At 59.5% G+C, this 19,673-nt stretch overlaps 2 protein-coding genes and 1 long non-coding RNA gene across 3 annotated transcripts; 1 reads left to right on the plus strand and 2 right to left on the minus strand.

Moving 5' to 3' along the window:
- Positions 1-4,491: 4,491 nt before the first annotated feature.
- Positions 4,492-5,927, minus strand: LOC144954037 (uncharacterized). The gene is made up of 2 exons (XR_013641010.1): positions 5,250-5,927; positions 4,492-5,219 (listed from the first exon to the last, which is right to left on the minus strand). It is a non-coding gene; the product is annotated as an uncharacterized LOC144954037 (long non-coding RNA).
- A 107-nt stretch (positions 5,928-6,034) lies between these two features.
- Positions 6,035-7,317, minus strand: ANAPC11 (anaphase promoting complex subunit 11). Its single transcript, XM_078884620.1, is given in 4 exon segments — positions 6,035-6,142; positions 6,144-6,179; positions 6,181-6,215; positions 7,170-7,317. Coding segments are annotated over 4 exon segments (255 nt in total). The 5' UTR covers positions 7,279-7,317; the 3' UTR covers positions 6,035-6,067.
- Positions 7,318-9,950: 2,633 nt separating this feature from the next.
- Positions 9,951-15,980, plus strand: TOMM22 (translocase of outer mitochondrial membrane 22). Its single transcript, XM_078884622.1, has 4 exons — positions 9,951-10,161; positions 13,594-13,712; positions 14,247-14,364; positions 15,436-15,980. Exons 1-4 carry the CDS (start codon positions 10,072-10,074, stop codon positions 15,493-15,495), a joined length of 387 nt encoding a protein of 128 aa, XP_078740748.1. The 5' UTR covers positions 9,951-10,071; the 3' UTR covers positions 15,496-15,980.
- Positions 15,981-19,673: the final 3,693 nt, after the last annotated feature.

Here is a 19,673-nt window from a genome sequence, read left to right on the forward strand (position 1 = left end):
CACACAGAGACCCACAGACTCACCACACAGAGACCCACAGACTCACCACACAGAGACCCATAGACTCACCACACAGAGACCCATAGACTCACCACACAGAGACCCACAGACTCACCACACAGAGACCCACAGACTCACCACACAGAGACCCATAGACTCACCACACAGAGACCCATAGACTCACCACACAGAGACCCACAGACTCACCACACAGAGACCCACAGACTCACCACACAGAGACCCATAGACTCACCACACAGAGACCCATAGACTCACCACACAGAGACCCATAGACTCACCACACAGAGACCCACAGACTCACCACACAGAGACCCATAGACTCACCACACAGAGACCCATAGACTCACCACACAGAAGCTCAGACTCACCACACAGAGACCTACAGACTCACAACAGACCCACCACATAGAGACCCACAGACCCACCACATAGAGACCCATAGACTCACCACATAGAGACCCATAGACTCATCACACAGAAGCTCAGACTCACCATATAGAGACCCACAGACTCATCACACAGAGACCCACAGACTCACCACACAGAGACCTACAGACTCACAACAGACCCACCACATAGAGACCCATAGACTCACCACACAGAGACCCATAGACTCACCACACAGAAGCTCAGACTCACCACACAGAGACCTACAGACTCACAACAGACCCACCAAATAGAGACCCATAGACTCACCACACAGAGACCCACACTCACCACACAGAGACCCATAGACTCACCACACAGAAGCTCAGACTCACCATATAGAGACCCACAAACTCACCACACAGAGACCCACAGACTCACCACACAGAGACCCACAGATTCACCACATAGAGACCCACAGACTCATAACATAGAGACCCATAGACTCACCATACAAAGACCCATAGACTCACTACACAGAAGCTCAGACTCACCATATAGAGACCCACATACTCATCACACAGAGACCCACAGAATCATCACACAGATACCCATAGACTCACCACACAGAGACCCACAGACTCACCACACAGAGACCCACAGACTCACCACACAGAGACCCATAGACTCACCACAAAGAGACCCATAGACTCACCACACAGAGACCCACAGACTCACCACACAGAGACCCACAGACTCACCACACAGAGACCCATAGACTCACCACACAGAGACCCATAGACTCACCACACAGAGACCCACAGACTCACCACACAGAGACCCACAGACTCACCACACAGAGACCCATAGACTCACCACACAGAGACCCATAGACTCACCACACAGAGACCCACAGACTCACCACACAGAGACCCACAGACTCACCACACAGAGACCCATAGACTCACCACACAGAGACCCACAGACTCACCACACAGAGACCCATAGACTCACCACACAGAGACCCATAGACTCACCACACAGAGACCCATAGACTCACCACACAGAGACCCACAGACTCACCAACTCAGAATGAACCCAGCCTGCAGGTGCAATGTGTCTTTATTCATCAGCCAACACGGTTAAGATAATCGAAACGAATTATCTCCCCACATCCACACAATATCTCACCTATACATCTCCCCCTCCCACACACAATATCTTACCTATACATCTCCCCACATCCACACACAATCTCACCTATACATCTCCTCCTCCCACACACACAATATCTCAACTACAAATACAAAAATCCCCCTGTGGCACACACAGAGGGGGTGGGTGGCTACCACCACCACGCCCGGCCACTCACTCACCCACCTAACCACTCTCTTCTCTAACAACAACCACCATCATCACCACCTTTTAGTGTCTTTGTGGAGATAATATAAAATATGAACGTATAAAATGTAAATTTTTAGACATAGGCGGGGCTGTAGCGTTAAACTTTCTTGTTACTTTTGCTGCTGCTGTTAAAGTATCACCAGGAACGCGGATGGAAATTCCACGTTACTTGTTTAAATGCTCTACCATTATTTTTACGCGAGGAGAATAATGTTACTCACCACCACTACTTACCAACACTACTCACCAGCCCTCACCACCACCCCTCACCGCCACCCCCCTCACCACCACCACCCCACTCACCACCACCACTCACCACCACCCCTCACCACCCCCCCTCGCCACCACCCCCCTCACCCCGCTCACCACCACCACCACGCCCCCTCACCCTCACCACCACCCTCACCACCACCACCCTCACCACCACCCCCCTCACCACCACCCCCCTCACCACCACCACCCTCACCACCACCCCCCTCACCACCACCACCCTCACCACCACCCTCACCACCACCCACCACCCCTCACCACCACCACCCTCACCACCCCCTCACCACCACCCCCCTCACCACCACCACCTCCCTCACCCCCCTCACCACCCTCACCACCACCCTCACCACCACCCTTACCACCCCCCTCACCACCCCCCTCACCACAACCCCCCTCACCACCACCCCCCTCACCACCACCCCCTCACCCCTTCAACCACCACCTCCCTCACACCCCTCACCACCCCCCTCACCACCACCACCCTCACCACCCCCCTCACCACCACCACCCCCCTCACCACCACCACCCTCACCACCACCACCCTCACCACCACCACCACCCTCACCACCACCCCCCACACCACCACCCTCACCACCAACCCCCTCACCCCCTTCAACCACCACCTCCCTCACACCCCTTACCACCCCCCTCACCACCACCACCCTCACCACGCCCCTCACCACCACCACCACCACCCTCACCACCCCCCTCACCACCACCCTCACCACCCCCCTCACCACCCCCCTCACCACCTCCCTCACACCCCCCTCACCACCATCCCCCTCACCACCCCCCCCTCACCACCACCCTCTCACCACCACCCCCCTCACCCTCACCACCCCCTTCACCATCTCCCTCACCACCCCCCCTCACCACCACCCTCACCACCCCCCTCACCTCGGAAAGCTCCCACAGGCGAACGGAGAAATTTGAATTAGCAACGGCTCTCTCAGGTGACCGTTAGAAAGGGCGGGAAACCCCCCCCCCCGCACCTCAGGTGACCGTTAGAAAGGGCGGGAAAACTTCCCCCCCCCCCGCACCTCAGGTGACCGTTAAAAAGGGCGGGAATCACCCTCTCCCCCCACGTGAGGTGACCGTTAAAAATGGGCGGCAACCCCCCCCCCTCTCCCTCCATCGCCCCCCCCCATCTCAAGTGACCGTTAGAAAGGGCGGGAAACCCCCCTCCCTCCACCCCCCCCCCCCACGTGAGGTGACCGTTAGAAAGCGCGGGAACCCCCCCCTCTTCATCGCCCCCCCCCACCTCAGGTGACCGTTAGAAAGGGCGGGAACCCCCCCTCTCCCTCTATCGCCCCCCCCCCACCTCAAGTGACCGTTAGAAAGGGCGGGAAACCCCTCTCCCTCCACCCCCCCCCCCCGAGGTGACAGTTAGAAAGGGCGGGAAACCCCCCCCTCTCCCTCCATCGCCCCCCCCCCACCTCAGGTGACCGTTAGAAAGGGCGGGAACCCCCCCCCCTCTCCCTCCATCGCCCCCCCCCCATCTCAAGTGACCGTTAGAAAGGGCGGGAAACCCCCCTTCCTCCACCGCCCCCCCCCATGTGAGGTGACCGTTAGAAAGCGCGGGAACCCCCCCTCTCCCTTCATCGCCCCCCCCACCTCAGGTGACCGTTACAAAGGGCGGGAAACCCCCCCCCTCCCTCCTCCCCCCCCCCCCCCAGATGACAGTTAGAAAGAGCGGGAAACCCCCCCCTCTCCCTCCATCGCCCCCCCCCCACCTCAGGTGACCGTTAGAAAGGGCGGGACCCCCCCCCCTCTCCCTCCATCGCCCCCCCCCATCTCAAGTGACCGTTAGAAAGGGCGGGAAACCCCCCTCCCTCCACCCCCCCCCCCCATGTGAGGTGACCGTTTAGAAAGCGCGGGAACCCCCCCCTCTCTCTTCATCGCCCCCCCCTTCAGGTGACCGTTTACAAAGGGTGGGAAACCCCCCCCTCTCCCTCCATCGCCCCCCCCCCCACGTGAGGTGACCGTTAGAAAGGGGCGGGAAACCCGCCTCCCCTCCACCCCCCCCCCCCCCGAGGTGACCGTTTAGAAAGGGCGGGAACCCCCCCCCCCCTTTCCCTCCACCACCCCCCCTCCCACCTCAGGTGACCGTTAGAAAGGGCGGGAAACCCCCCCTCTCCCTCCATCGCCCCCCCCCACCCCCCCACGTGAGGTGACCGTTAGAAAGGGCGGGAAACCCCCCTCCCTCCACCCCCCCCCCCCAGGTGACCGTTAGAAAGGGCGGGAAAACTCCCCCCCCCTCTCTCCACCACCCCCCATAGACTCGCCACACAGAGACACAGAGACTCACAACAGACTCACCACATAAAGACCCATAGACTCACCACATAGAGACCCATAGACCCACAGACTCACCACACAGACTCGCCACAGAGACCCACAGACTCGCCAACTCAGAATGAACCCAACCTGCAGGTGCAATGCGTCTTTATTCATCAGCCAACACGGTTAAGATCATCGAAACAAATTCTCCCCACACACACACACAATATCTCACCTATACACCCTCCCCCTCCCACAATATCTCACCTATACATCTCCCCACATCCACACAATATCTCACCTATACATCTCCCCACACACACACAATATCTCAACTACAAAAATCCCCCGTGTAGCCTGTAACAGACTGTAAGGGCAAGTGCTGTTAGCTAGCGAGTATCAAGCGCCTATGAAGGCGGACCGGGCACTGTGGCACACACAGAGGGGGTGGGTGGCCAGTACCACGCCCGGCCGCCTTTGTCTCTCCCCCAGTGCTAGCGATGTTCACGACGCACCACCCGTGCCCATTTGAGGCTGTGTAGACCTAGAGGAGACCCAGAACCGGTTCAGATAATCGCCATCACTGAGTGGTGGTGGCTGAGAGCGGGAATCCAACTCAGGTCTATGCTGGATTCGTAGGAGTTAACCCGCTACACTACCAATCCCCCCCCCCACACACACCCTGCCCACACACACACCTGCCCACACACACACCTGCCCACACACACCTGCCCACACACACACCCCTACCCACACACACAATCTGCTCACACACACACACACAATCTGCTCACACACACACCTGCCCACACATACACCTGCCCACACACAAACACACCTGCCGACACACTTGCCCACACACACACCTACCCACACACCTGCCGACACACACTTGCCTACCCACACACCTGCCCACACACAGACATACCTACACACACACACCTGCCCACACACACACACATCTGGCCACACAAATCTGCCCACAGAAACAATATCCCCGGATCTTATCTCTCAATCCTCACTGTCACCATCACCACCACCACTAACAACAACCGCCATCCGCCACTAAGCGACGGGGACGTCGCCACGGCGCCCCGTGCCAGGCTAGGTGCACGTCGAGACCACGTGAAGTGTCGAACGTCCACCGGCAGTAGGTCAAGGTTGCTGACCCAGCTAGGCGCTGCAGGTCGACCGACCGGGATGACCGCTGGTACGAGACTCGCTGCGCTTTAGGCCGCCCCGGCGCTCCGCTCGTTGTTGTGAGCCGTCGCCCCTCCGCCCTCCGTCGTTGTTGCTGGAGGGCGGCTGCCTACAACTGCTCAGCGGCGTCCATCACGAACCTCCTTCTCCTCCAACACAGAGGCCGATGTTGACACCGCTGGTACCGGTCATCGCCAAGTCCACTCAACTCCACCATCACCACCACCTCCATCATCTACACCATCACCACCATCATCACCACCATCACCTCCTCCATCACCACCATCACCACCATCAATCTACACCATCACCTCCATCATCGACAACATCACCACCCTCCATCTACACCATCACCTCCTCCACCACCACCACCACCTCCCATCATCTACACCACCACCTCCATCATCTACACCACCACCACCCTCCGCCATCTACACCACCACCTCCTCCACCATCTACACCATCTACACCACCACCACCACCTCCACCACCATCACCACCACCACCACCACCTCCACCGCTCTCTCTACTCCTTGAACTTCCACTCGCGCCTGCACATGGGGCAGTGCTGCTGCAGCTGCTGCGAGTTGAGCCACTTGAGGGATGCAGTGCATGTGGAAGGCGTGCGAGCACTGCCCCCCACACCAGCGGGCAGTCGTCTCCGGGCAGCTTGCCTACACACGGGGGGGGGGGGGGGGGGCAGCAGGCGGGGCAGCAAGGGGGGGGGAGCAAGAGGTCAATGATGAGGGTCGGGGGAAAGGGAGAGACTGTGGGTCTCTGTGTGATGAGTCTATGGGTCTCTGTGGGCCTCTGTGGGTCTCTGTGTCTCTTGTCTGTCTCTGTGGGTCTCTCTGTCTCTGTGTCTTTGTGTGTCGAGTCTGTGGGTCTCTGTGTGGTGAGTCTCTGTGTCTTTGTGTGTCGAGTCTATGGGTCTGTGTGGTGAGTCAATGGGTCTCTGTGTGGTGAGTCTATGAGTCTCTGTGTGGCGAGTCTGTGGGTCTCTGCGCGATGAGTCTATGGGTCTCTGTGCGTCTCTATGTGTCTCTGTGGGTCTTTGTGTGTCTCGGTGTGTCTCGATGTGTCTCTGTGTGGTGAGATAGAGAGACAAACAGAGAGAGAGAGACAGAGATAGCCAGAGAGAGAGACAGAGAGAGACAGACAGATATAGCCAGAGAGACAGACAGAGAGACAGAAAGAGACAGACAGAGATAGCCAGAGAGACAGACAGACAGAGAGAGAGACAGACAGAGACACAGAGAGAGAGACACACACAGAGACACAGAGAGACACAGGGTATGGTGGAGGCTGGCTGTGTTTTGTATTTCCACTGCCGCCGAGAGGAAGGCCTCAGACCACGGCCTTGCCTAGAACCGCTGCCGGCATCGCCTCCCTCGAGGCCGGCAGCCGAGTTCCAGGCGAGGGCCCCCCTGGGGGTGCTCACCACCACCTCACCACCACCACCTCACCACCACCTCATTACCACCACCTCACCACCACCACCTCACCACCACCACCTCACCACCTCCACTCACACTCAGCGCAGCAGCCGTTGAAGGGCATCTTGCACCACCACCACCACCACCTCACCATCACCACCTCACCACCACCACCTCACCACCTCCACTCACACTCAGCGCAGCAGCCGTTGAAGGGCATCCTGCAGATGCCGCAGTTGTCGTCGTTGGCGACCCACGTCCACGTGGCTACCGCGGTCCACTTCCTCACCTGCACGCGCATCCTCCAGCACGCGCACACAACGGCAATGGGGGAAGGCAGTCGGGGGAGGAGGGGGTGGAGCTAAGGGGTAGGGGGTGGAGCTAAGGGGGTAGGGAGTGGGGCTAAGGGATAGGGGTGGGGCTAAGGGGTAGGGGTGGGGCTAGGGGGTAGGGGAGGAGGTAGGGGGTGGAGCTAGGGGGGTAGGGGTGGGGCTAGGGGGTAGGGGTGGAGCTAGGGGGTAGGGGTGGGGCTAGGAGTAGGGGGTGGGGCTAAGGGGGTTAGGGGTGGAGCTAGGGGGTGGGGCTAGGGGGGTAGGGGGGGTGGAGCTAGGGGGTAGGGGTGGGGCTAAGGGGGTGGAGCTAGGGGGTAGGGGAGGGGGTAGGGGGTGGAGCTAGGGGGTAGGAGGTGTGGTTAGGGGGTAGGGGGTGGAGCTAGGGGGGTAGGGGTGGGGGTAGGAGGTGCAGCTAGGGGGTAGGAGGTGGAGCTAAGGGGGTAGGGGTGGAGCTAGGGGGTAGGGGTGGGGCTAAGGGGGTAGGGGGTGGAACTAGGGGGGTAGGGGGTGGGGGTAGGAGTAGGGGTGGGGTTAGGGTAGGGGTGGGTTTAGGGGATAGGGGGTGGAGCTAGGAGGGTAGGGGTGGGGTTAGGGGGGTAGGGGGTGGAGCTAGGGGGTAGGGGGTGGAGCTAGGGGGTAGGGGAGGGGTTAGGAGGGTAGGGGTTAGGCTAGGGGGGTAGGGGGTGGAGTTAGGGGGGTAGGGGGTGGAGCTAGGGGGTAGAGGTGGGCTAAGGGGGTTAGGGGTGGAGCTAGGAGGTAGGGGTGGGCTAAGGGGGTAGGGGGTGGAGCTAGGGGGTAGGTGGTGGGGCTAGGGGGTAGGGGGTGGAGCTAAGGGGATAGGGGTGGAGCTAGAGGGTGGAGCTAGGGGGTAGGGGTGGGGTTAAGGGGTAGGGGGTGGAGCTAGGGGGTAGGGGAGGGGTTAGGAGGGTAGGGGGTGGAGCTAGGGGGTAGGGGACGGGGGTAGGGGTGGAGCTAGGAGGGTAGGGGGTGGGGCTAGGGTGTAGGAGGTGGAGCTAGGGGTAGGGGGTGGAGCTAGGGGGTAGGGTAGGGGGTGGGGGTAGGGGTGAGCTAAGGGGTAGGGGTGGGGGTAGGGGTAGGGGGTGGGGCTAGGGGGTAGGGGTGGGGCTAAGGGGTAGGGGTGGAGCTAGGGGGGTAGGGGTGGGGCTAAGGGGGTAGGAGGGGGAGCTAGGGGGTGGGGGTAGGGGTGGGGCTAGGGGGGTAGGGGTGGGGCTATGGGGATGGGGCTAGGGGGGTAGGGGGTCGGGTAGGGGGTAGGGGTGGAGGTAGGAGGTAGGGGTGGAGCTAGGGGGGGTAGGGGTGGAGTTAGGGGGGTAGGGGGTGGAGCTAGGGGGTAGGGGTGGAGCTCGGGGGGTAGGGGTGGAACTAGGGGGGGTAGGGGTGGAGTTAGGGGGGTAGGGGGTGGAACTAGGGGGGTAGGGGGTGGAGCTCGGGGGTAGGGGGTGGGGCTAAGGGAGTAGGAGGTGGGGCTAAGGGGGTAGGAGGTGGAGCTAGGGGTAGGGGTGGAGCTAGGGGGTAGGGGTGGAGCTAGGGGTAGGGGTGGAGCTAAGGGGGTTAGGGGTGGGGCTAAGGGGGGTAGGAGGTGGAGCTAGGGGGTAGGGGTGGAGCTAGGGGAGTAGGTGTGGAGCTAGGGGGTAGGGGTGGAGCTAGGGGGTAGGGGTGGATCTAGGGGAGTAGGTGTGGAGCTAGGGGGTAGGAGGTGGAACTAGGGGGGTAGGGGTGGAGCTAGGGAGTAGGGGGTGGAGCTAGGGGGGGTAGGGGGTGGAGCTAGGGGGTAGGGGTGGATCTAGGGGAGTAGGTGTGGAGCTAGGGGGTAGGAGGTGGAACGCTAGGGGGGTAAGGGGTGGAGTTAGGGGGTTAGGAGGTAGAGCTAGGGGCGTAGAGGGGTGGGTTGGTGGGGGGGGTCGCCACCCTTTTTAAAATAATTGTCCAGCCACCAACGAGGAGGGGCGGGCGTGCGTGATGACGTAGAAGGAGGGGCAAAGCGTGCGTGATGACGTCACTTGCCCGACGCACCGAGCGTCGTATTCAGACGGACGCGCGATGTCCGTTGCTTTGCGTGATGACGTCACCACGCAATCGTTTGTCTGGCGTGATGACGTCACTTGCATTACGTTCCTCAGCGCCGTGTCCAGACTTGCGGCGATGTCTCCTCCAGCTATGGCGTTTGCTTTACGTGATGACGTCACCACGCACGCGTTTGCCCCTTTGCGTGATGACGTGTCGCATTACGTTACTCAGCGTCGTGCGGTGACGTCTACTCCCGCGAGGGCGATTGCCTTACGCGATGACGTCACCACGCACGCGTTTTGTCTTGCGTGATGACGTCACACGCATTACAGTACACAGCGTCGCGTGCCCAGACCGTGCGGTGACGTCTAACCCCAGCGGCGGCTGGACATTACGTGATGACGTCACCACGCACGCGTTTCACCTCTTTGCGTGATGACGCCACGCGCATTACGCACCCGCCGTTGACGAGAGACGGCGGCTCGCGCTTTGCGTGATGACGTCACCACGCACGGGGCGGGGCTCTCGCTTCGCGGGTTTCTCCCCCCATCCGCTCTATGAAATACAAACTCCCTCCACCCCTATACCCATCCGGTGTATTAAATACAATCGCGCGCCACGTGACGCCCCGCCAGCCAATCGGCGCGACTCTTCACTGCCTCCCTCACTCGACACCGCTGTAGGGGAAAGTAAAAAAAAAATCTTAGTTTTTATTAAAAATCTAAATAGTTGTGATGTCGGCAGAAATTCAAGAGAGGAGGGCGGTCGAGGCGGCCGAAGTCGACGAGGACATCGACGACGAGGACGACCTCGACGAGGACGAGGTGAGCCCGAGGTTTCCCTCGCCTAGGCCGCACTCGGGACCACGGTCTTGCCTAGTTCACCCTGCGGGCTTCGGGTGCTCGATTCCCCGCGCCGGAGGCCTTGCGATGGGCCCCCCTCACCCACTCTCCCCAAAATCGTTGGCATTGGTTGTTGGTGGGGGCGGTGTGAGAGATCGATGTTTATTCACCGTCCAGCAATGGAGAGACCACGGCGGTGATGATGATGATGACACTGAGAGAGACGGAGGGTTGCCACGTGGGTTTAGAGGACACACGCAGGGTCGAGGAGACATTACCACGTTGTTGTCCATCCAGCAGTAGAGAGACCACGGCGGTGATGATGACACAGAGACGGTGTCTATGTACCTCAGTGTCACTTTCTCTATGTATCCCTGTGTATCTGTGTGTCTCTATGTGTCTCTATGTATCCCTGTGTATCTGTGTGTCTCTATGTATCTCTATGTGTCTCTATGTATCCCTGTATCCCTGTGTGTCTCTATGTATCCCTGTGTGTCTGTGTGTCTCTATGTATCTCTATGTGTCTCTATGTATCCCTGTGTGTCTCTATGTATCCCTGTGTGTCTGTGTGTCTCTATGTATCCCTGTGTGTCTCTATGTATCTCTATGTGTCTTTATGTACCTATGTGTCTCTATGTATCCCTGTGTATCTCTATGTATCCCTGTGTGTCTGTGTGTCTCTATGTATCCCTGTGTATCTGTGTGTCTCTATGTATCTCTATGTGTCTCTATGTATCCCTGTGTGTCTGTGTGTCTCTATGTATCTCTATGTGTCTCTATGTATCCCTGTGTGTCTCTATGTATTTCTATGTGTCTTTATGTACCTATGTGTCTCTATGTATCCCTGTGTGTCTGTGTGTCTCTATGTATCCCTGTGTATCTGTGTGTCTCTATGTATCTCTATGTGTCTCTATGTATCCCTGTGTGTCTCTATGTATCTCTATGTGTCTCTATGTATCCCTGTGTGTCTGTGTGTCTCTATGTATCTCTATGTGTCTCCATGTACCTATGTGTCTCTGTATCCCTGTGTGTCTGTGTGTCTCTATGTATCTCTATGTGTCTGTGTGTCTCTGTTTCCCTGTGTGTCTGTGTGTCTCTATGTATCCCTGTGTATCTATGTACCTAAGTGTCTCTATGTATCCCTGTGTATTTGTGTGTCCCTGTGTATCTCTGTGTATCTATGTACCTCTGGTGTCTCTATGTATCCCTGTGTCTCTATGAATCTCTACGTCTCTACCTTTGTGTCTCTACGTATCCCTGCATATATCTGTCTCTCTCTATGTACCTCAGTATCTCTATGTATCCCTCTGTCTATGTGTCTCATGAGTCTCTATGTGTCTCTATCCCAGTATATATGTGTATCTCGATAAGTCTCTATATCTCTATGTATCCCTGTGTTCCTCTGTGTCTCTATGCATCTCTGTTTTTACGTATCTCTGTCTGTGTATCTTTGTCTCTGTGCGTGTCTCTCTCTGTGTGTCTCTGTCTATCTAGATGGAGGAGTCTGTGTGTATGTCTGTGTGTCTCTGTGTGTGTTTCTCTCTGTGTGTCTGTCTATCTGCGTGTTTCTATCTAATTGGAGTCTCTGTGGGGGAGAGTGTGTGTGTATCTCTGTGTGTTTATTTGTGTGTGTCCATCTGCAAAAAAATATTGGAGGAGGATGTCACCCCCTGTGAGTGGCTGGCTGAGGTGCCATCCATTGAGGAAGTACTGAAGGCGATCCGGAGTCTGAGACCAGGAAAGGCACCGGGCAGAGATGATCTCCCAAGCGAAATGCTAAGGGAGGGGGTGGCGTTTGTGCGCAGACTGCCCTACATGACATAACAACAGTCTGGGCCATTGGACGGGTTCCGCAGGATTGGAAGGATGCCCTTGTGGGGTCCCCCTCTTTAAGAAGGGGGACCGCACAGACTGTAACAACTACAGGGGCATCTCACTTCTCAGTGTGCCAGGAAAGGTCCTGATAATTGTTTTTTTTTACCCTTATATCTGGCAACAAAACTGACACCTTTTTTAAAAGGAGTCATGTTTGCATAGACCACAATACCTGCAGTCATAATGCAAAAAAAACAACTATAATAATGTATGCACTGTCCTTGAAGTTTATTGGTCCACACCCGAGACAGCTTTCCTTAGAGCCTAGTCTCACATGGTGTTGGACCAGATGACGCCAAAAGGCGCACAACTCAAAGACAATGCACCATCAGAGTATGAGAGCTTGGGGTAAGCATTTACACCATTGGAACCTCAATTTTAGGAAAGGTACTGGCAAGGATTATTCAACATCGCCTTGCCAGGCACGCTGAGGAGAGGCTTGCAGAGCCCCAATGCGCTTTCAGGAAAGGGCGGTCCTGCACAGATGCCATATTTTCTGTCCGTCTGCTACAGCAGAGGTGTAAGGAATTCCAACAAGACTTACATCTCTGCTTTATTGACCTGGTCAAGGCCTATGATACCATCAGTAGGCCTGGGCTCGGGGTTGTTCTTCGTGCTTTCGGAGTCCCTGACCCTCTGCTCACACTCATTAAGGACCTTCATGATGGTGAGCGGGCCCGGGTAAAACTACGTGGCCGGGAGTCAGAGCCATTCCTTGTACACCTTGGGGTGTACAGGGAATGGCTCCTAGGTTTAACCAGGCTGGATTGTGTGAGGAGCTCACAAATCCTCGAAAGATCTGGGCAAAGTCCCATTGGTGAGCTCCTCCGGCAGGCATGGCTGCGTTGGCTGGATCATGTAACCCGCATGCCCAGCCACCGCATACCTAAACAGCTTTTGTTCGGCCGGATCGAGGGGGCTAAAAGGGCGTGGCGCGGGCTAGAAAAGAGATGGAGTGATGTGGTACAGGAGGACGTGGAGCTGAGTGGACTTGCCGATGACTGGTACCAGCGGTGTCAAGATCGGCGTCTGTGGAGGAGGCTTGTGAATGACGCTACTGGGCAGTTTGAGGCAGTCGCCCTCCAACAACAACGGAGGGCGGAGGAGCGATGCTCACAACAACGAGTGGAGCGCCGGGTGGCTAAAGCACAGCAAGTTGGCACAGTTGGGGGCACAGGTGGTGCATCAGCCAGTCATCTAGGTCATCTCGGTCATCTCGGTCAGTCGACCCGTGGCACCTGCTTGGTCTGCCCCGTGACCTCCTGCCAGCGGGCGTTCGACACTTCACGTGGTAGCCTCAAGGTGCACTTGGCCTGGCACAAGCGTCTTGGTGACGTCACCGCCACTTAGTGGTGAATGGCGGTTGTTGTTGTGTCTATCTCTGTGTGTGTCTATCTCTGTGTGTGTAGATGGAGGAGTCCCTGTGGGAGAGGCTGTGTGTCTATCTGTGTGTGTGTCTATCTGTGTGTGTGTCTCTGTGTGTGTGTGTGTCTATCTGTGTGTGTGTATCTGTGTGTGTCTATGTGTGTCTGTGTGTAGATGGAGGAGTCCCTGTGGGAGAGGCTGTGCGCTCTCTCTGAGATGTTCCCACCCCGCCTCCTCTCCTCCCTCTCCTCCGCTCAGCGCAGCGCCTCCAGCGCCACGGCCAGCCTCTACACGTGAGTGGTAGTGACGGTGGTGGTGGTGGTGGTGACGGTGGTGGTGACGGTGGTGGTGGTGGTGATGATGATGATGGTGGTGACAGTGGTGGTGACGGTGATGGCGGTGGTGATGATGATGGTGGTGGTGGTGACAGTGGTGGTGACAGTGGTGGCGATGGTGGTGATGGTGATGGTGGTGGTGATGATGGTGGTGGTGATGATGATGGTGGTTTAGGTGGTGGTGATGGTGGTGATGGTGGTGGTGGCGATGGTGGTGGTGGTGGTGACGACGGTGGTGGTGGTGGTGGTGATGGCGGTGGTGGTAACGGTGGTGGTGACAGTGGTGGTGGTTGTGGTGACGGTGGTGACGGTGGTGACGGTGGTGACGACGGTGGTGGTGGCGGTGGTGGTGGTGGCGGTGGTGGTGGTGGTGGTTGTAATGGTGGTGGTGGCGGTTGTGGTGGTGGTTGTAGTAGTAGTAGTGGTGGTGGTAGTTGTGGTGGTTGTAATGGTTGTGGTGGTGGTTGTGGTGGTTGTGGTGGTTGTGTGCAGGTTGGGCCGCTCCCTGCTGTGGGTCTCCACCACCTCCTTCATGATCCTCATCCTCCCCGTGGTCTTTGAGACGGAGAAGCTGCAGCTGGAGCAGCAGCAGCTGCAGCAGCAGAGACAGGTGACACAATCAGCAGCAGTAGCAGCAGCAGCAGTAGCAGCAGCGGCAGTAGTAGTAGCGGTAGTAGTGGCAGCAGTAGTAGCAGCAGCAGCATCAGCAGTAGCAGCAGTAGCAGCATCAGCAGCAGCATCATCAGTAGCAGCATCAGCAGTAGCAGCATATGCAGTAGCAGCATCATCAGTAGCAGCATCATCAGTAGCAGCATCAGCAGTAGCAGCATCATCAGTAGCAGCATCAGCAGTAGCAGCATCATCAGTAGCAGCATCAGTAGCAGCATCAGCAGTAGCAGCATATGCAGTAGCAGCATCATCAGTAGCAGCATCAGCAGTAGCAGCATCATCAGTAGCAGTATCAGCAGTAGCAACAACATCATCAGCAGCATCAGTAGCAGCATCATCAGTAGCAGCATCAGCAGTAGCAGCATCATCAGTAGCAGTATCAGCAGTAGCAGCATCAGCAGTAGCAGCATCAGCAGTAGCAGCATCATCAGTAGCAGTATCAGCAGTAGCAGCATCAGCAGTAGCAGCAGTAGCAGCGTCATCAGCAGCAGCATCATCAGTAGCAACATCATCAGCAGCATCATCAGTCGCAGCATCATCAGTCGCAGCATCAGAAGAATCATCATCGGCGGTAGGATCAATCATCATAATCACAATAAGCAGGATCAATCACCATCATCGGAAGTAAACTCATCATCATCAGCGGTATCAGCAGCAGAAGTAGCAGCAGTAGCATCATCAGCAGTTGCATCATCATCAGTAGTAGTATGATGTCTGTCTCTATAATAATGTCTCTCTCCCTGTCTCTCTCTCTTTCTCTGTGTCTCCCTCTGTTTATCTATGTGTGTCCCTCTGTCTCTCTCTGTCTCTCTCTGTGTGTCTCTCTCTCTGTTTCTCTGTCTCTCTGTGTCTCTCTGTATCTCTGTGTGTGTGTCTCTCTCTCTCTGTGTCTCTCTGCGTCTCTATTTCTGTGTGTGTCTCTCTCTGTCTCTGTGTGTGTCTCTCTCTCTGTGTGTCTCTGTGTGTGTCTCTCTCTCTCTCTGTGTCTCTGTGTCTCTCTCTTTGTCTGTAGATTTTGCTGGGACCAAGTGCAGGAGTCTCGGGAGGAATACTGCCTCCTCCTAAAACATAGACACACACACAGACACACACACAGACACACAGACAGACACACAGACACACACACAGACACACAAACAGACACACACACAGACACACACACACAGACACACACAGACACACACGCACACAGACACGCACACAGACACAGACACACACACAGACACACACGCACACAGACACACACGCACACAGACACACACACAGACACACACGCACACAGACACACACACACACACACAGACACACAGACATACACACAGACACACAGACACACACAGACACACACACAGACACACACACATACAGACACACACGCACACAGACACACACACGCACACAGACAAACACACAGACACACAGACAGACACACACAGAAAGAGAGAGAGACACGCACACTCGCTGTGTCGCCGCTGGACTATGGCTCACTGTTTTTTTGTGAATTAAACCAAACGGACTGTGAGCAGCAGAGACGCCCCTCCCTCTGTGTGGGTGTCACTACGAGGAGTGGTGGGTGAGTGGGTGAGTGGGTGGGTGGGTGGGTGAGTGGGTGGGTGAGTGGGTGGGTGGGTGAGTGGGTGAGTGGGTGGGTGGGTGGGTGAGTGGGTGGGTGGGTGGGTGAGTGGGTGGGTGGGTGAGTGGGTGGGTGGGTGAGTGGGTGGGTGGGTGAGTGGGTGAGTGGGTGGGTGAGTGGGTGAGTGGGTGGGTGAGTGGGTGAGTGGGTGGGTGAGTGGGTGAGTGGGTGGGTGAGTGGGTGAGTGGGTGGGTGAGTGGGTGGGTGGGTGGGTGGGTGGGTGGGTGAGTGGGTGGGTGGGTGGGTGAGTGGGTGGGTGGGTGGGTGAGTGGGTGGGTGGGTGGGTGGGTGGGTGGGTGGGTGAGTGGGTGGGTGGGTGGGTGAGTGAGTGAGTGGGTGGGTGAGTGGGTGGGTGAGTGGGTGGGTGAGTGGGTGGGTGGGTGAGTGGGTGAGTGGGTGGGTGGGTGAGTGGGTGGGTGAGTGGGTGGGTGGGTGAGTGGGTGGGTGGGTGAGTGGGTGGGTGGGTGAGTGGGTGGGTGGGTGAGTGGGTGGGTGGGTGGGTAGGTGAGTGGGTGGGTGAGTGGGTGGGTGGGTGAGTGGGTGGGTGAGTGGGTGGGTGGGTGGGTGGGTGGGTGAGTGGGTGGGTGAGTGGGTGAGTGGGTGGGTGGGTGGGTGGGTGGGTGGGTGGGTGAGTGGGTGAGTGGGTGAGTGGGTGGGTGGGTGGGTGGGTGGGTGGGTGAGTGGGTGGGTGGGTGGGTGAGTGGGTGGGTGGGTGGGTGGGTGGGTGAGTGGGTGGGTGGGTGGGTGGGTGAGTGGGTGGGTGGGTGAGTGGGTGGGTGGGTGGGTGGGTGGGTGGGTGAGTGGGTGGGTGGGTGAGTGGGTGGGTGGGTGGGTGAGTGGGTGGGTGGGTGAGTGGGTGAGTGGGTGGGTGGGTGAGTGGGTGAGTGGGTGGGTGGGTGAGTGGGTGAGTGGGTGGGTGAGTGGGTGAGTGGGTGGGTGAGTGGGTGAGTGGGTGGGTGAGTGGGTGGGTGGGTGGGTGAGTAAGTGAGTGAGTGGGTGGGTGGGTGAGTGGGTGGGTGGGTGAGTGGGTGGGTGTCACTACGAGGAGTGGTGGGTGGGTGGGTGAGTGGGTGGGTGGGTGAGTGGGTGGGTGGGTGGGTGAGTGGGTGGGTGAGTGGGTGGGTGGGTGAGTGGGTGGGTGGGTGGGTGAGTGGGTGGGTGGGTGGGTGAGTGGGTGGGTGGGTGAGTGGGTGGGTGGGTGGGTGAGTGGGTGGGTGGGTGGGTGGGTGAGTGGGTGGGTGGGTGGGTGGGTGAGTGGGTGGGTGGGTGGGTGAGTGGGTGGGTGTCACTACGAGGAGTGGTGGGTGGGTGGGTGAGTGGGTGGGTGGGTGAGTGGGTGGGTGGGTGGGTGAGTGGGTGGGTGGGTGAGTGGGTGGGTGGGTGGGTGGGTGAGTGGGTGGGTGGGTGGGTGAGTGAGTGGGTGGGTGGGTGAGTGGGTGGGTGGGTGAGTGGGTGGGTGAGTGGGTGGGTGGGTGAGTGGGTGGGTGGGTGAGTGGGTGGGTGAGTGGGTGGGTGGGTGGGTGGGTGTCACGACGAGGAGTGGGTGGGTGAGTGGGTGAGTTGGAGGGTGGGTTGGTGGGTGAGTGGGTGAGTTGGTGGGTTGGTGGGTGGGTGAGTGAGTGGGTGGGTGAGTGGGTGGGTGAGTTGGTGGGTGGGTGAGTGGGTGAGTTGGTGGGTGGGTTGGTGGGTGGGTGAGTTGGTGGGTGGGTGGGTTGGTGGGTGCGTAGCGGTGGTGTAGTGGTTAGCGCTACGCTTGGCTACGAACCCGGCGGCCCGAGTTCGATTCCCGCTCACGGCCAACACCACCGGTGACGATTAACTGGACCGGTCCTGGGCCTCCCCTAGGTCGACTCGGCCTCAAATGAGTAGCCGGTGTAGCGGTGTGTAGTGAACATCGCCACTGGGGAGACAAAGGCGGCCGGGCGTGGTGTTCGCAGCAGCTACTACCACTTTACCCCTCTACCCCTAACCTTATCATTACCAAAACAAATCTGGATTTCCATTGGTCAATCTGGACGGTGACGTCCCACCCTCTATATAAGCCACGCCCTACTCGTAATTCCATAGGGAGGGGGGGGAAGCGAGGGGGGGGAAGCGAGGGGGAGGGGGGGAAGAGAGGGGGGAGGGGGGGGGGAGCGAGGGGAGGGGGGAGGGGGGGGGGGGGGGAAGAGAGGGGGAGGGGGGGGAAGAGAGGGGGGGGGGGGAAGGGGGGGGGGGGGAAGAGAGGGGGGAGGGGGGGGAAGAGGGGGAGGGGGAGGGGGGGGGGAAGAGAGGGGGGGAGGGGGGGGAAGAGAGGGGGGAGGGGGGGGAAGAGAGGGGGGAGGGGGGGGAAGAGAGGGGGGAGGGGGGGGGAAGAGAGGGGGAGGGGGGGGGAAGAGGGGGGAGGGGGGGGGAGAGGGGGAGGGGGGGAAGAGTGGGGGAGGGGGGGGTGAGGGGGGGTGGGGGGGGGAAGAGAGGGGGGGAGGGGGGGGGATGAGAGGGGGGAGGGGGGGGGAAGTGTGGGGGGAGGGGGGGGGGTTGAGTGGGGGGTGGGGGGGGGGAAGTGAGGGGGGGAGGGGGGGGGGGATGAGTGGGGGGGAGGGGGGGGGGTTGTGTGGGGGGGTGGGGGGGGGGTAGTGTGGGGGGGAGGGGGGGGGTTGTGAGGGGGTGGGGGGGGGGTGTGGGGGGTGGGGGGGGGATGAGTGGGGGGGTGGGGGGGGGGATGTGGGGGGGGGGGGGTGGGGGGGGGTGGGGGGGGGGGGGTGGGGGGGGGGTGGGGGTGGGGGGGGGGGTTGTGTGGGGGGTGGGGGGGGGGTTGTGTGGGGGGTGGGGGGGGGGGTTGTGTGGGGGGTGGGGGGGGGGTTGGGGGTGGGGGGGGGGTGTGTGGGGGTGGGGGGGGGTTGTGTGGGGGGGGGTGGGGGGGGGGGTTGTGTGGGGGGTGGGGGGGGGGTTGTGTGGGGGGGGGGGGGGGGGGTGTGGGGGGGTGGGGGGGGGTTGGTGGGGGTGGGGGGGGGTGTGGGGGGTGGGGGGGGGGTTGTGTGGGGGGGGGGGGGTTGTGGGGGGGGGGGGGGGTTGTGTGGGGGGTGGGGGGGGGGTTGGTGGGGGGTGGGGGGGGGGTTGTGTGGGGGTGGGGGGGGGTTGTGTGGGGGGGGTGGGGGGGGTTGTGGGGGGGTGGGGGGGGGGGTTGTGTGGGGGTGGGGGGGGTTGTGGGGGGTGGGGGGGGGGTTGTGGGGGGGGGGGGGGGGGGGGTTGTGTGGGGGGTGGGGGGGGGGTTGTGTGGGGGGGTTGGGGGGGGGGGGGTTGTGTGGGGGGTGGGGGGGGGGTTGTGTGGGGGGGGTGGGGGGGGGGGGGGGGTTGTTGGGGGTGGGGGGGGGGGTTGTGTGGGGGTGGGGGGGGTTGTGGGGGGGGGGTTGGGGGGGGGGGTTGTGTGGGGGGTGGGGGGGGGGTTGTGTGGGGGGGGTTGGGGGGGGGGGTTGTGTGGGGGTGGGGGGGGTTGTGTGGGGGGGGGTTGGGGGGGGGGGTTGTGTGGGGGGTGGGGGGGGGTTGTGGGGGGTGTTGTAGTGTAGGAGTATTATTATTATTAGGGTGGTGGGTTTTGGTGTGATGGTGAGTGTGAGAAAAAAGAGAGGAAAAATAAA

This window comes from Lampetra fluviatilis, unplaced genomic scaffold, assembly GCF_964198595.1.
Source record: "Lampetra fluviatilis unplaced genomic scaffold, kcLamFluv1.1 SCAFFOLD_513, whole genome shotgun sequence".
Lineage (NCBI taxonomy): Eukaryota > Metazoa > Chordata > Hyperoartia > Petromyzontiformes > Petromyzontidae > Lampetra > Lampetra fluviatilis.